A 17,255-nucleotide genomic window follows, 5' to 3' on the forward strand; every position below is an offset into this window, starting at 1 on the left:
CGGTCAGGGCGAAAGTTTTAAAAACCAGATTAGGAAGTTAGACTTTCTTACCAATGACTTTAGTAACCTTGATCCCATGCGCTGAGAACTATTCGAACCAGAACAAGCGCTTGTTCTTGAGGAAATAAGAGCATATCAAGAACGAAGGCGAAGAGCAGGAGGCGGCGGAGATGAGGAATAAAGTTGTTCTTTTATTATTAAATTTTAATTTTTTTATATTTTTAGGGTGTTTATTTATTTTTTATTTGTATTTTTTTAGTTTTAGGATGTTTAAGGTTTTTTATTATATAAATTAATTCTTTAGTTATATTATTATATTATATTAAAATGAAGAAAAAAATCAGAAATTCTCCTGAACCACAATAGGATCAGGCGGCTTCAGCGAGTGTCCAGTGCACTGCATGGCACAATATTATTGGATGAATTCAGAGTCCGGCTTCATTGACAACGCAGTCTTAATTGCAAAGTTCTCATCTCATCCACAATCATTGCACACAAAATATGTTGGTAATATTTAAGACGTGGCGTCATTAATTGTCAGCATCTTTGTTTTGGATAAAACTAAACAACGTAAGATTTGCCTATAATATTATTATGTGTGAGGTTTATTATTGAAAAAAAAATTAACGTCATGAGATACATAGTGTTATCATAAATTAATTTTGTAACAAAATGGTAAGAAAACAAAAAATCTACAAAAACAAAACTTATAAATTGAACAATTCCTCTATGGCAATTCTGTAATTTACTCAAAAAAATAAAAGAAGCATGTTGAAGATGGATGACCAATCTTTTCTTATCTATACATCTATACATATATAAACATAACAAATAAAAAGAAGCTAGCTAGGGGCTAACATAAAAAAATAATGGCAATGGCATACTCTTCATCATTCTCTTCATTTCCATACACAAAACCACATACAACCACAACCACAAAACCATGCATGGTGCCAGGTGGCAGTGGTCGTCATGGCAGCGGTGGCGGTGGTCGGATTTATTTCTGTATTAAAGCTGAGACTGCTGAACCAGCTGCAGCTGCTACTGAAACCCCTGCTGCTTCAAAACCACCCAAGAAACCTGTTTTTTCAAGTTAGTAGTATAATCAACTTTCAAGTTTTTATTATATGAATGAATTGTATATTTATGTGTTTGTTGGCAGTGAAAAAGGGCAGATTGTTAGAGTAGACAAGGAAAAGTATCTAAATAGCATCAATGTAAGTCACCAATGTATTACTAATGAACAAACAGTTTGTGTTCAGCTTAATAGTTAAATAGGACGATAACTCAATCTTTTTCACCCATTTATTACAACCTTTTCAACTTGTTAAACATGTTTACAAGCGAAGAGACCCCGTTTGACTGGTTTTAGGTAAATGAATTAAACGGCTCATGTTTAGGTGACCTGTTTAACTAAACGGGTCATGCTCGGGTCAGCCCGTGTAAGTGTGTACCCCCGTCTAATCAAACAACCAGACACTAGACCCATTAACCCTCTCAATCCTTTTATTACAATCTTGATTTATCTCTGAGTCAAAATTAGTATAAAAAGGCTTTTGAAATCTGAAAGAGAATGGATCGATGTGGTCCAATGGCTAAAGCTCTGCCAGCTTCTTGTAGAAAAATATAAACAAAGATCAAATTCACTAGTAAATATTAAAAAAAGGGCTTTCTACATAAGTATTGTCCAAAACAACGATTTTTATTAGTTGTAGAAAACAAATAAAACTTCATAGAAGTTGAAATACGAAGAAATAGACATGCCTAGCTATTGAGCAATGCAAAAGGAAAAAAAGTTGTCCCCTCTTCTCTAGTAACCCGCCGCAGCATATGTCGAAAGAATTGAGGCCTCGTAATCACTATTTTATCTCATAACTTTCTTCGTTCATGGTTCGATTGAAATTTTCAGCGGTTCTCTAAAAAAGATAGCGAAAGAACATATCCCTAGAGTCGAGAGTAAGAGGAATGTATAAACCAATGCTTCCATAGATTCGATCGTGGTTTACAATTATAGCTTCCATACATGTTTTCCTTTGTTTTCATTATAGGATAACAAGATGATTAGAAATCCGTTTACAACTTGATTACTATCCATTTACAATCAAGAAACCCATTTGACTCGTGTAGATAAATGGGTTAAATGGGTCGTGTTCGAGTTGGCATGTTTGACCCATTTAACTAAACAGATCATGCTCGGGTCAACCTCTTTAACCCATTTAATTTACTACTTGTATAAAGCAAGAAACATGTTTGACTCGTTTACATAGATGGGTGATTCTTTAGTTGACCTGTTTAATCCATTTAACTATAGAGGCCATGTTTGGGTCAACATGTGAAATTAAACAACTTGACCCATCAACCCTTAAATCAATATATTACAACCATCCACCTGTTTAATAACCCAGAAAATTTGTTTGACTCGTTTAGATGAATGGGCTAGACGGGGTCATTTTGGGTTACACAATTGACTCGGTTGGTGTTGTATCTTTAATACAAATAAGCATATTAGTCTAGTTCGGGTTCAATTATTTAGCTAGCCAAACCGGCCCGATTGACACTTCTAGTGCAAACAATATTTCATCAGTAATATAAGTTACATACTTGAATTTGCATTGAAACCCGATATCTGTTCACTCCAGTATCTATCAGTTGGACATCCGCCTTATTATAAAGGGTTGGACTACATTTACAAAGACCGCGGTGAGGTGTTGGATATCCGTATCTTTGAAACAGGAGAGTATGCACTTGTAAGTTCAATAACTCATAAATGTTATTTACTAATCTTGTTTTCACATCACAAAACTCACATAACAAGCGACCCGTGTTGTAGATTGCATGGGTCGGGATCCCAACCGCACCTGCTTGGCTTCCAACCGACATGCTAATCAAGGTAACCATTGTTTAAACCTTAACATTATTAACCTAATAACCACCTTATCATGTAATTTTGTACTCGTTATTGCAGTCCGACAAGCTCGATTATGAAAGAATATGACCAGAATCCACCGCTTCAAGAAACAAGCATTTGACTTTTAGTCAAACCCTTGATGATCATTAGTACCAAATGAGTATTTGCAGTTCTATTTTTGTGGCATTATAGTTTATATGAAGTATAAACCTTCTTTTGGCACATATGTTTTCACTATTTTGTTAGCTCCTTTGACTTAGACTCATCATGTTGACTTTTAAAAAAGTCAATGATACGAAAACCCGACCAGTCTTTGTATACAGTAATAATATAAAACCATACTAGCCGGTTTTATTTACAACAAATTACAGAGGCGAATAATTCCCTACAATCTCTGTCCTATGTTTTATCATATGACAATCAAAACATACATCAAACTCTTATTGGTCATTAACCCGGGTCAAATGATTCGTGATCTTGGGGTTCTAACGGGCGTTTGGGGTTTGACCTGATTGACCTCATATCGCGGGTCAAATGTGGTTTTGCCATTGTGTCTTGATGGAACCGCCAACACATCATTCAAATTGTAGTTGACTTGACTTTGACTTTGCCCGATCATGGTAAAAGATGGGTGAGGGGGTGAAACATAGCAACTCCTGTACGCTGACCCGTATTGCCTTAAGGGGCTTGAAGTTGGAGATACAGGCAAAGAAGTAATCGTTCTTGTATTTCTCCTGCACGTATACATGAATCTTTAGAAAAGTCAAACTACACCGTAAAAACGGTTAACATTTAACGGTTTGGCCAATATACCTTGGACTCAACATTGCACCTCTAGATGATGTCACCATGGGGCCGTCAAATGAACTCATGGGTGTTCTGTTGGAGTGCATTTCCGAGGCCGTCTGTTTCAAAATAAGTATCGTAAAACATCAGTTTAGTGTTATATCATTTAGAGCATTCACATCTAGGCCTGTAACCGAACCGAACATTCGGTAAATTATTCGTTTATTTAATAAACGAATGGACATGTACAAGATTTTTGTTCATTTAGTTAGAAAGCCAAACATGAACAACGTCTCGTTCACTCATGAACGTTTGTTTACTTCGTTCATTTAAATTCGTTTATGTTCATTAGTTTACATTTGGTCAAGTTCATTTGTTTATATAGTCATTTATAATTTTTAGGCCTATTAAAATGTAGTCTTGTTTTCTGAAATTAAAATATAAATATTACAATTTAGTCTAGTTTTGTTACCTTTATTGGCCCAAAAGATTTATGTTCAAGGAGTCACGATTACTTTAACATGTTACGTTGGCTCATCTGTCTAAGTTAGGTTGGTTCGTGAATGTTCGTAAGCCATTAGTTTATGCTATTAACGAAAGAAGATAAACAAACACGGCATGTTCAATTACTTAAAGAACTAACACAAACAACAAAACTTTGTTCGTCTAATTGTTCGTGTTTAGTTAGGTAAAAGTTAACAAACGAACATGAACATGCCCGTTTACGTTTGTTCGGTTCCTTGACATGCCAATTCAAATCAGATTCTTTATCCGAGTCCCTAAAATTTAAATAACAAATACACATTATCCCTAAAATTTGTTTTCTTTTAAAAACCTATCATATCTATTTCCGTATCAATGACTTCTCAATTAAATAATACTTAATTATTCCTTTTTATTACATTCTCTTTCTTCCACTCACAAATATAAATAAGGGGAATAGATACAAGGAATGAATCGTGAATCTTTAGGGAATCAGTGTCAGCTTCCCTAAATTTTAGGGATCCAGTTAGAGTGGTAGTTTAGCTAATTTCCCTTAATCTTTCCACTAATTTAATTAGGATAAATTATTTTCTTGAAATTAAAACGATTACACAATTTTTACCGGGGTACGACTTCCATCAAAGGTGAAAGGAAACGCTTCCTTGGTTAGGTTAAAATTGGCTCCTCTTGAAATCGATTGGTCCCGAACAAACGCGTGTTCCAATAATTTTGAAGCTGAGGGTCGTAAAGACGGGTCCCGTTGTAGACATTGCTTTATAAAAGATTTTGCATCATTCGAAAGATGATCAGGTATTTCGGGCATGTCTTTACTATTTCCAATCTTGAATATCGCTGCCACCTGGCAACAAAAACACAAGCTCGAATGGGGTTCTAAACACCTAACAGCCGCAATAATCAAAAGTTCGAATTTTTAAAAAGAATGACACGCCATACCCCTTCGTATTGGCCCCATGGAGGTTTTGATGTAGCCATTTCAAGAATTGTACATCCCAAGCTCCAAATATCAACCGCAAGATTGTAACCATTCGTATTCATTACAACCTTATGTTAAATAAACTTGATGAGTATACAAAGTTACAAACATACAAAGCAATTTACACTTTCGTCTAGCAGATTTCACTTTTCGTCCTTAAACCAAGGTAATAACAGAAGTTGTCATTTACGTTTTATAAAGTTTTCACGTTTCAAATTTCGATTTTGGTCCTTTGTGTTTTATAAAGAGTTTGTACTTTGTGCATTAAAGACTTGTCTATAAAGAACAATTATATTATATTAAATAAAAAAGTAAGTGGGGTCAATAAACTAACCTTTTTTTATTAATTCATGAAAATCAACTACGTAACTCTCATATGCATAATACATGACTGAACTTAACAGAATAAAACTAGCACCCGTTGGTGAACATAAAGGCTGATTCTTTTTATTTCCTTACTTTTAAGAACGAAACCTGAAACGTGCTATATACCTAAAGAACGACAAAGTGTAATTTACTAAAATATAAATGTATATAAACCAACGTTTATAAGGAGAATAAGTACCTCGGGCGCCATCCAATAAGGACTTCCTTTGAAAGAAAGCATTGAAGTACAATTTGTTATCTAATAACAGAAAGTAAACAAATGAGTTAAATGTTTGTACTTTCTCTCTCCGTTGACCAATGGTGAGAGACTTACATGTTTTGCCATGCCAAAATCAGCAAGCTTGATTTCACCATTAGGGTCCACTAATATGTTTGCCCCTTTTATATCTCTGCGAAAAAGTACACATATTTATTATTAACAGAAACGCATATTATTAACATTTTAAGAAATGTGTTACCTGTGTACTGTATTTCTTCCGTGTAAATAAGCAAGCCCGCTAAGTACTTGACGGGTGTAATTTTGAATTACGGGTTCTCTAAACGGGCCATATTCTTGAAGTAATTTGTGAATGGAACCACCAGAGACATATTCCAAGTAAACGGATAAGGTTTCGTCTCCCTGAAAAATCCATAACAAAAGTTGATTTTTTACACGCCCAAAGTTGACCCGTTTAAGAAAAGGCATAACCCTGTTATCCAAATCGACCCATTTGAAGGTAAACGAGTCAAAGCTGTCACATCTATTCAAACCAGGTAATTAAGTTGTGTTTGATTACGAACAGTTTTAACTGTGTGGCAAAAAGTAATTAAGATTTTGATTTTTTTAATCATTTACCATAAGAAAATTAATTATCTGCGTAGATGTAACATTTGCTATTATCTTGATTTAAACGATTTATTATCTAATTCTGATTGTTGAAATCAGAATAATCACTTCAAACATGCACATCCAAACACCTCCATGCTATTTTCAGTTTTTTTAACCTCTAAAGCATCATTAAATCTACATTTCTTTAAATAAATACCAATAATTTGAACGCATATAGAACCAATTTGAGAACCACAAAGCCAAACTTGAGTTTTTAGTCAACCAACAAAAAGCAAGACAAAAAGGAACAGTACCAGTTCACTTCCATAGTATTGAACAATGTTTGGGTGTGAAAGTTGACTTAGCAAAGCAATTTCCTGTTGAAAAAAGCATAAAGAAACTCAATAAAAAATAATCATGTTGAAGAAAAGCATTACACAAAGATTCAGCTTGAAAATAGTGGGGTCAATCCCCTTTTCTTAATAAATAACAATGTATACACACAAATATATACATAAACATGTATATATGTGTGAATGTGTGAGGCATATATATTCGTTTATTTAATAAACAAACGAACATGAACACATGCCGCGCTCGCTAGTTTAAGTTTGTGAATGTTTGTTTACGTTTGTTCATTTATGTTTGTTTATATATTCACTTTACTTTTTAGGCCCATTTTAATTTAATCTAGTTTATGAAATTAAGATATCACCCATTACTATCAAGTGAAGTTTTATTAATTTTGTAGGGTCAATAGATTGATGTTCAGTTTACTTTTAATTGCTGTTTGTTTTTAATTGGTGTTTGTTCAGTTATGTTCATTTGTTTACGTTCATGAACAGTTAGTTTATACTATTGACAAACGAACATGAGCATGTCCATTATCATAACGAACGAACAAGAAAACCTTGTTCGTGTTCAATCGTTTGTTCGATTACAGTTAACTAAACGAACACAAACATGCTTCGCTGTGTTCATTCGGTTCGTTTACAAGCCTGGTGTGTGTGTATTTGTAAAGAGAGAACATACCTGGTTCAACTGTTTAAGACATTCTTTTGAAGAGTTATCATCCGCAACAACTTTTACTTCTTTTATTGCGCACATCTGACCATTCTCACTATTAAAAACATAAACAAAGATACCACCAGAGTTTCTTAAGCAACTTTCAAGTTAAATCAAAATGCAAAATCTTTAAACTAGTTCACAAATAACTAACTTTCTTTACCATATAAAAGTACATAGATAAATATATCGTGATAAACTTTAGATATTTGCTAAAAAAACAAAACACGTAAGACTAATCGTGAAAATATTAATCAACATCTAATATGAACCTCAGTGATGACCAAAAACAGGAATGTAGTGTATCAAAATTTGTGCTATCAACATTTTGCAATGATTAGTTAAAGTTGCGTTTGATCTCTAGCATGTCAAACGAGTAAACTAAAAAATAGCATTAAACAGATCAAGTGGGTCAAAACCCACCCAGTATATTTGTTGTTGATGCACATAACCTCGTAAATCGCGTTTTTCGTAAATTCAAAGTATTATTGTATATTTATAGCTTTTGTAATCATAATTAACACATTATTAAGTAAAGTAGAAAAATGGACAAAAAACTTGTCTGTCACTTGCCAGCCCAAACAACCCGACCTAGGCAGGTAAACAAACCAAACGAACACGGACAAAGCTTGTTTGTGTTCGTCACTTCGTCCGTTTAACTTTTAACCCAACAAATGATCAAACACGACCAGTTAAACAGACGAGGTTTCCTTGTTTGTGCTCGTTTAAGTTCGTTCGCCAACAGCTTAAAGAAACACTTTCTAACGAACGAACATAATGAACATACATGGGCGAACATAACTGAGCAAAAACCAGTTACAAGTAAATAAGAATAAAATGGGTTGGGCCTAAAAGGTTATTAAAACTAGATAAAACTGTAATGGACCAACAGATTCAAATATATTAATATTAACAAATTAACAAACGTAAACTAACGAACATAATGAACAAACACAAACGAATTTAAATAAACAAACATAAAGGAGTGTCCACAAACATAAATGAACAGCATTTTGGTTCATTTTCGTTCGTCTATTAAACAAACAAACTTCCTGCCGAACAGTTCACTGAACTGTTCGGTTAGTCTATTGGCTCAAATTCAAAATGGAAACTTTAAAAACATTACCTATTAAAACAAGATAAACATGTCCAAAAGTGCCTCGTCCCAACAACCTTCCTTTCTTCCACTTAGACGGATGACAACTCGAATTTTCAGCAACACTAAGCGTCTTCATATTCGACAAAACCGAAGAGGGACTAGTAGGCGAGCAACAATTTAGAGCCGAAGACGGGCTGGTTGGCGAGCCAGGTGGTGGAAGGGAAGCGGATGGCCCGTGTTCTTTCCATCATCCGGTTTTCTGTTAGGAGAATCCAAATTTGAACATGCCATCCGGTGATGAAAAGGTGATGTGGCAGTGGTCCCCACCCTTGATCCCGGACCCGGACTTCTTGATCGAGGACTCAACTTTGTGTCCCCATGCCCCCTGTTCTCATATAAATAAAATGTCATTAGCAAAATTATATTATGCACGCAATAATATCTCCAAGACATGTTAAAGTCAAACGCGAACAAATTTCTACTAACTTGTCACATTTTCATTATTTAAAATTGTGATATTCAAAAGAAACCTGTACAAATGATCAGGGCCGGCTATGAAGGGTGGCGGGGAGGTCGATTGACCCTGTAGGCCTGATTATCTATTTTTTAATTATTGTATATAGTTTTAATGTGCAAACCCGATTACTCAACTCATTTAAGCCCATTTTTATTAAAAGAATTTCATAAATTGCATAACCCAAATCATAACCAAGTAAGCCCATTTAAAAAATTTTATACCCAATAAAAAAACCCTTTTACTTAAAACCCAGATTTTTTTCCGGCTTCGGCCGAAAAATTTAATGATTCTCGGAGACAGCCAAATGATTGATGTTTTGATTGTGATCATAGGGTGTTTCAATTGAACTGAGATTAGCTTCAAAACCTATTCAAATATTAACAAAATTTCCACACATAAAGCCCTAAATCCTCAAGATTAACAGTTGAATTAAAATAAGTTGTTAAAGCCCAAATTAACATACTGAATCAAACCCTAATCCTAATTAATCAAGAAACAGAAAACCCACCTAAAAAACCCCAATTGACCATGATCACTAATAATATTATTATTAATATTAATGGTCATCTACGGAGGACACCGACGAGCCGCCGCTAGACGACACGGAAGCCAACCCATTATGGTCCACCGGAAACGACGTCGTCGGAGATATCGACGGCAACGACGTCGTCGGAGAAATCGACGGCTGTGGCAACGGGTGGGCAATTCGATCGGAATCAAACCCTAAAAACCCAGTCCCAGTTGCAGCTCCGGAGACCGGGTAGAAGAATAAGAAGACGGCGAGTAGTCCCGGCTGACACGTGGTGATCCGCGAGGCAATAAGCCCTCGTCAAAGCTAGTCTTGTGCTTCCTGTCAGCAACAGATGTGTGATAATTGTTGCTGAAAAAGGGGTTATCTTGATGATTATGATTATGACTGTGGTACTGATTACGATGATGATGATTGTCTTTATCTTTGTTGGTTGATTTCTTGCCAAACCAAGCAGGCATGTTATCGATGAATTTTGACTTCATGGTTTGGTTTGGTCTGAGAGATAGATAGATAGAGAGATGGTATTATTAATTATTATTGGGTGATTTATGATCAGTAGAAGATATTATAAATGGGTATTTGGGGAGTGGGACCCAAACAGTGAACAACAGCTGGTGTTGGGCCCGGAAGGCAGGCGAGCCGGGTCGTTGCTGTGGTAAACCCGTGTTCACGCTTGCTAGGAGATAGAAATAGATAAATACTAGTACTAGTCGCTTGAGACTTGTCGTTATATCTTTAGTTGATACAGACATACATGATTCAATGGTTTGTTTCAAAGGGTTCAATCCAAGGTTTGTTAGACTGTCACTTCATGTGGTGACCGTTCAAGGGGTTCCTTGCTTTTGTGTGGCGGTTCTTTGTAGCATGAATAACTAGTTGCGGCGTCGGTTCGGTTTAAATAAGATATAATAAGGACGCATTGTCAGTAGAGGTGCACAAAAAACCTCGTTCTTGACCTGACACGAAACCAATTCTAGTCGTACCCGATGGACCAAATACCCGATCCAGACATGATCCTACCTGTTTCCACCCTTCATTGCTTTCAGGTCCAGACCCGATGGGACCAATTTCAGTCAATTACTATCCAGTTCCGATTCCTACCAAAAAATGATTCTGCAAGTAAAAGTGTTGCAGCTTATATATCGTTGGAAACCGGTTTTGGACCACCCCTATGTGTATAAATAGTTGTTGGATCAATGGGTTGAGTACCCAACTCAAAAACGCATTAACAAACGCCAAAATAAAAATGTTTCAGTTCAGCTTCGTTTTACACTCACCCACACCTTCATTTTTTCACTCTTGCTTGTCACAGCCCCCATCTTACGGCCTAGGCGTGTGACCCATAGTTGGTACCATTCTTGTAAATAATTCAGAGTTACGATTTATTAGCGAAAATTTAGCGTGGATAAAATATTAACATGTATATATATATTCAAAACATGGGATTATAAAAATACTCGTTTAAAGTTTACAAAAGATTTCTTGTTTGTTAAACCACCATTTATATTTATCAAAAGATTTATTTGAGCCATCATATTGCCTAATGGCTACTTCGTTTCCAAGCACTTATTCTTCATTACCTGTAAAACTGTTTAAAAATATGTCAGCAACACATGTTGGTGAATAAGCTGACGCAAAATAATTTATTTACTTAATTACCACTCGAGACATAACTTAGGTTTCGGCCCATCATGGCTTAGGAATAATCAAGTTAAAAACAAAATTACAATTACAAACTTAAGCTCAACTCGAAACCGCTCAGCAAACCACCGCAGCGTTCGAGATTACTTAGCTACAATCAGTATACACGTGATTACCCTCTCTCGGACATTACTTAAGTCCGGCCCGTCATGGCAGAGGCACAACCAAGTGTGGCGCGGTGTGCCCATCGTCTAACCACATATGAAAGGGTCAAGACAAACGTACACGACAACCTGATGGTCAGCGATTACTTTTGCTCATAACGTTTTAGAGATACGTAATCTCATGTAATCAATTTAATTGACTCGATTATACTATTTAAAAGTTTGGGGCGTATTCATCTTTTGTTTCCTTATCAGCTTCACTTCACTTATTTGCTTTATCTTTCTTGTAATCTCGGGTCTATAGTATGAGTATAACTATTCGTTATTACTAGAATAATAATCTAGCGTTAGAACTTTAGTCTTATTCACATACTCTTTACCTTGAACACTTTTTCTTTCTTAAACATATTCGAACCTTTAGTTCAATTATTTATTATTTCGAACACTACGTTTCTTCTTTCCGAAAAAACGTATATTCTTATTTCTTATTTATTAAAAAACATTTCTTCTTTTGATAAAACCTTTGTTGTTAAGTAAAGAATTTTATTTGTTATACTTATATTTCTTATTCTCATAAAATTACTTTATAATTTCAATTATACTTTCAAGGTATCGAGTATACCCTTGACTAGAGTCTAAGCCAATAATATAATAATATTTTATTCGGGTAGAACCACTACCTTGATTGGCTTAATAATCACATAGATTCTCGGGCAACACTTCTGCGGTTGCACGAATATCGAGGTATTCTTGATCAACTTCTTTGGCACACAATCTGAGACAACGTTTGGTTATTTTCGGTCATGCACGTACTTCAAGGCGGAATGTCGATTGGCACAAACTTCGAGGAATCGTCAGTTAAGGACACGGAATTCGAGGTAACGATTTTCGGGTCGGGGCACGAATTACGAGATAGAGAGATAGGATATTTTCGATAGAATGAGGATGGTGTGATGAGAATGAGGGCTGGTTGCCCTATTTATAGAGGATGAGCAGCTAACCTATCGCGGTACACGATGGGTCTTGAAATGGATCCATCGCATATCGCGATGGATCTGGCGGCATATTTAAGAATATTATATTCCATCGCGGTACGCGATGGAATGCTGGCTGGTCATCGCGTATCACAATGCCGCCCAATAGTCGTGCATTGTCATCACTAGCTTTGTCACGTGTGTCACGTGGCTTGACACGCGTCACAAGTTGTTAGACCACATCATCACGGTACGCAATGACATGTTGGTTTTGAGTGATCGCATATCGCGACACCGCCCATCCTTGGGTAATGTGATGTACCTATCGCGTATCGCGATGGTTTATTATTCTGATCCATCGCGTATCGCGATAGCTCGCTGGGATGCCAACGTGCGAAGTGCAAAGTGTGCCATCAAAGCGCCACATTGCGTCCATCGACCTTCGCCCGAGCTCGTGCGCGTCGGGTGCTTCGCACCCTCTGCTAGGACCAATGGTGCATGCATGACATATAAGAATGTTACTATGGAAACTCTTCTTCTTATAAAGAGCCTCCAATTATTTTCTACTTTCCATGTGGGATGAAATTTATCTTCCTTATTTATACTCATGTGAAGGAGTTCCAGTTTCTTCCTTCTTTCCATGTAGGATGGATTCCTTTTCCCCCAATTTCTTAATATGAAATTCTTCCAACTTAATATAATATACATATATATATATATATATATATATCTTATTATTGATTTACCATGTTTATTATTAAAATATTTTTGGGTCCTTCTATTTTCAAAGTTGACATTTTTAACCAAAAATAAATATGGTATTTTTCGAGATGTTACATCGACACCGCTAAAGTAGTTATCGCAAGTGCAAGCAAGAGAAAAGGCAAGAAGAAGTTGGCTTCGTTATCCATTTTTATTGATCCGGTTTTTGTACACAACGACCCCGAGGTTGAACCTCCCACATAATCGCAACCGTGAGATATGGTGCAATTGGGATTTGGTGGAGTTGATTGGTGGGGTAAAAAATCATGTTGCAAATATCATGACACTTTCTAAAAGTAAGATTCCAACTCAACTTCAAGTAAACATATTGATAAGAAATTTTGCAAGGCGTTAAAAAGAAATTTGAAGGAGGACCAAGCCGAATTAGGTGGAGTGGTACTATATTTATTTACAACATGAAAAAAGTTCATGATAGAATGACAAAGTTCGTGATTCAAGAAGGTTTGTCGTTTAACCACTTTGGCAGCACTCGTTTAACCACCGTGATTCAAGAGACACTTCAATCTCACTACACTCACGTAAGTCGTATGACCCATATACGTTATTGTTTAAATTTGTGGGAATGTGCAAAAAATGATTTAATTGAATCCTACATTTGTGTCACCGTTCATTGAATCGATCCGGTATCTTGGCAAAGGATGAAACGCACCATCGTGTTTGAAAATTTTCCATATCCACATAACGCCGATAAAATGTTTGACATTCTAGATGAAATAATAACAAACTTTTTATTTAAGAAAAAAAAAGTAATTTCAATATCTTTTGATAACGCCTCAAACAATATCACGATGGTTGACAAATTATGCTTAAAATATACACCGCCTTGCTACGGAAAGTGTTTTCATACTCGATGCGTTACTCAAATTATTAATTTGATTGTTCAAGACGGGCTCGCCAATGAAACCTTTGCCGCGGGTTTAATTTTTTTTAGTATAATGTTACATGATATTTTTAAAAGTGGAGGAAAAAAGACATCAAGAATATAAAATACACAAAAACCGGTTTCACATGGTCAAAAACATATAAGATCATTACATAGTAAAAAACCCGGTTTTCGGGTACAACCCGTACCCTGGATCTGACCCGGTTTTAGTGGGTTTTGATATTGTCTGTCTGGTCGGGTCCAGTGTAACATTCGTCATTTTCGGTCCTCTTTGTATTTGTATTTGAATCAAAACCCGACCCGATTTGTAAACCGAATCTTTCAATAATATAAAATAATGGGTTTTTATGTTTCATAATCATCTCTTACTTTTTGGATTTTGCTACTTGTTTGTATAATTTGACTTGTTTAAACCTTTTTTTTTAAACACATGCAAGTATTTATATAAACCATGGAAAACAACTTTGACTACTACCCTATATATACAAGCCTATCCTCTTCATTTTTCTCTTGCTCATTCATCTTCTTTTCTCTCAAACTAAGAACACCATCTCAAACCTTCAAGGTTCATAATAATCAAGCAACAACCTTCTTTAATTTTTGTTTTGTTACTTACTAATTAAATCTTGTGGTACAACATATTTATAATATGCACCCCTTGTTTCCTTCTACTTTCATCTTTTCCGGCCATGGTCGGTTGAGGTGATATGCTACAAGGCAAGGCTTCATGGAGGACTCATTGTAGTTCTTGATTATATTATTTTCCTTTAATGCTTTACTAGACTTGTTTATATTGTAAGTAGTTTAGTTTTCTAATTCATGTTTAAAGAGTTCCATAGTATTGGGTATGAAGTCACTAGTCTCGGTTTTATCCCGAGATTAGAACCGAATCAAGACCGAACCAAGACCGGACTCTTGTTTACTAGTTTTGTTTTAAATGGTTTTGTTTACTAGTTTTGTTTTAAATAGTTTTGTTTACTAGATTTGTTTAAAATAGTTAAATAAACATGTTTATGTAAGATTTGAATATTATAACTTCTAAAATCATTTTTATAGTTCTATGGTATTTGGGTATGTGGCAACCATCCCCGGTATCATTCCGAGTCAAGGACCAAACCAAAACCGAACTAAACCGAGTTCACTTGCTTAAGACACACAAGTGTGTTTTTGGCCACCAAAACTCATCTTTTCTTCAAGAATGTATTTTAAACTAATTTTAAGTTATTTTATCAACATACTTGGTGTGTCGGAATCCAACTTGATCTTATAACAAGTTTGGACCGGTGAAACCAAATATTCGCTTAACGGACGTTAAGGTTCTTCACAATAGAACTATATACTTGGTTAAGTCTTTTTATTTTATTGAGTTATCTCAAAACATTTTGGAAAGTTGACTTTGAGTTTAGTTAATTATCTAGACCCAAATTGACAAATCCGAACACTCGATTAAAACCTTGTTTTGGTATTTATAAACCAAGGGTCTTGCAATAGTGCATTATAACCCACATAAGTTACTTAACATAGGTTGAGTAATAATTATGAATGAAATACCAAGACCCGGTTTCGAGTAAACTTACTTTTTAGAACATGTATTTAATTTCTCAAATATTTACATTTTTAAACCATAAACTTCATTTATTTATTTTACTTGTCATATTTTACGTTAAACCCTTCCAAGACTACCTACTAACTTAAGACCCGTTTAATCTAGGTCTTGCTCGTTAACCCGATCTCCGATTATTCACGAATCAATTTTTCAAGTTACTTAGTTAACGTGAGTACATTTCATCCCCCGTTTTCACTTTTATATTTTGGGGGTGACATGCATACTTATTCAAAACAAGAATTATTTATTATACACATTTCTCAAACCACAAACTTTAGGGTGTATGATACTTTGAATACTTGCTCTTTTGTGTGTTATATGTCTCATATGCTTTACGTGCACGAGTGTTTATTTTTATGTTGTTGTTGAGCCTCATTAAGTATGATCATACGCTCCCCTAACTACTTAGCCTTGTGCTAGTAGAATAGGGCCTCATTATCCAAGTATGTCGGTTGTTACCGATTAGAAAGGATCCTCATTACATATGTTTTATATACCACGTGCTTTTATTTATAATCTCATATACGTTTGTGGATTTCGCTCATATTATATATACTCAAACTATGAAATTGCTCACCAACATACGTGTTGACAAATATTTTTTATGCATTGTCACAGGTTTGATTATTACTTGAGTTGGAGTTCGAAGACGTCATTCTATATTGATACCGCTAGGTTATTATAAGAATGAACAATATCTATTTATTATATTTTGGTGTTTATTTGTATGAACAATATATGTTACTTTGATGATTGAATGAAATTAATGAGTTGATTAAATATTGTCACTTTAATAGTGTCTTGTGTTCTTGGGCAATCCGTTGCACCCCTGCATGTTCCGTCGCCTTTGATCGAGGTGTGACAGATTGGTATCAGAGCCAAGACTATAAGATAGGCGGTTAGACGTAACGGTCTAGTATAGTTTTGCTTTAGGGTCCTTATACGTGTTACCCTACTTGATTGTTCATTACACTTATACATTTAATTGCTTATTTATTTCATTTAATCTTCAAAAATATACACATGCACACACTCTCATAGCATTCCAAGGTATCCTTACCTAAAACGGAAAAACATTAGTTTTTATATTGTGTTTTATGGATCACAAACTTAATTTGGATCCCGTTATTTAAGATCCCTTAAAGGTTTCATTTATATCGGGTTTGTAGCCATCATGGAAAGCGAAACACTATAAAACGACCATTTGACAAAAAGATTTCAAGAATCGAAGGTGATGTACTTACCTGGGATGGTTGAACTATAGTGTGAGTTTTCTAGGCCTACGAACCGTGTTATACATGTCAAAACTTTAAGTTGCCGAATGTAAGCGTTCCAGTTTCCTCCTTATATTTTTGGTGTTAAAAATACAAGAGCCACGGTGGTGCGTGGACAAGTTTTTTTTTAACATCTCGTTGTATCCCCATTTTTATTATATGTTATTATCGTGATTTGAGTCAATAACATGAAAGACGCGGTGGTACGTGCACATGTTCGACTCCACCTATTATTTTATACAAGTTTTATTTGTCGGGATATCAAATCATGGTGGTGCATGTACGATTTTCCAGAATATATATATATATATATGAATTTCGAAATAAAACCACCAATTTTTGAATGGAAAA

At 35.3% G+C, this 17,255-nt stretch overlaps 1 protein-coding gene and 1 pseudogene across 2 annotated transcripts; one reads left to right on the forward strand and one right to left on the reverse strand.

Moving 5' to 3' along the window:
• Positions 1–869: 869 nt before the first annotated feature.
• Positions 870–3,209, forward strand: LOC143623966 (NAD(P)H-quinone oxidoreductase subunit O, chloroplastic-like). The gene is made up of 5 exons (XM_077094744.1): positions 870–1,096; positions 1,163–1,217; positions 2,640–2,747; positions 2,831–2,890; positions 2,966–3,209. Exons 1-5 carry the CDS (start codon positions 870–872, stop codon positions 2,993–2,995), a joined length of 480 nt encoding a protein of 159 aa, XP_076950859.1. The 3' UTR covers positions 2,996–3,209.
• LOC143623965 (mitogen-activated protein kinase kinase kinase 3-like) lies at positions 3,195–10,168 on the reverse strand (annotated as a pseudogene). The gene is made up of 11 exons (XR_013152002.1): positions 9,556–10,168; positions 8,569–8,915; positions 7,399–7,498; positions 6,681–6,743; positions 6,017–6,177; positions 5,872–5,947; positions 5,737–5,796; positions 5,132–5,239; positions 4,800–5,036; positions 3,722–3,813; positions 3,195–3,642 (listed from the first exon to the last, which is right to left on the reverse strand). The product of XR_013152002.1 is annotated as a mitogen-activated protein kinase kinase kinase 3-like (transcript).
• Between the last annotated feature and the right edge of the window lie 7,087 nt (positions 10,169–17,255).

The sequence above is a fragment of the Bidens hawaiensis genome, unplaced genomic scaffold (genome assembly GCF_021521415.1).
Source record: "Bidens hawaiensis isolate Kalapana, Puna unplaced genomic scaffold, B.hawaiensis_p1.1 tig00003649_1, whole genome shotgun sequence".
In the NCBI taxonomy this organism is placed as follows: Eukaryota; Viridiplantae; Streptophyta; class Magnoliopsida; order Asterales; family Asteraceae; genus Bidens; species Bidens hawaiensis.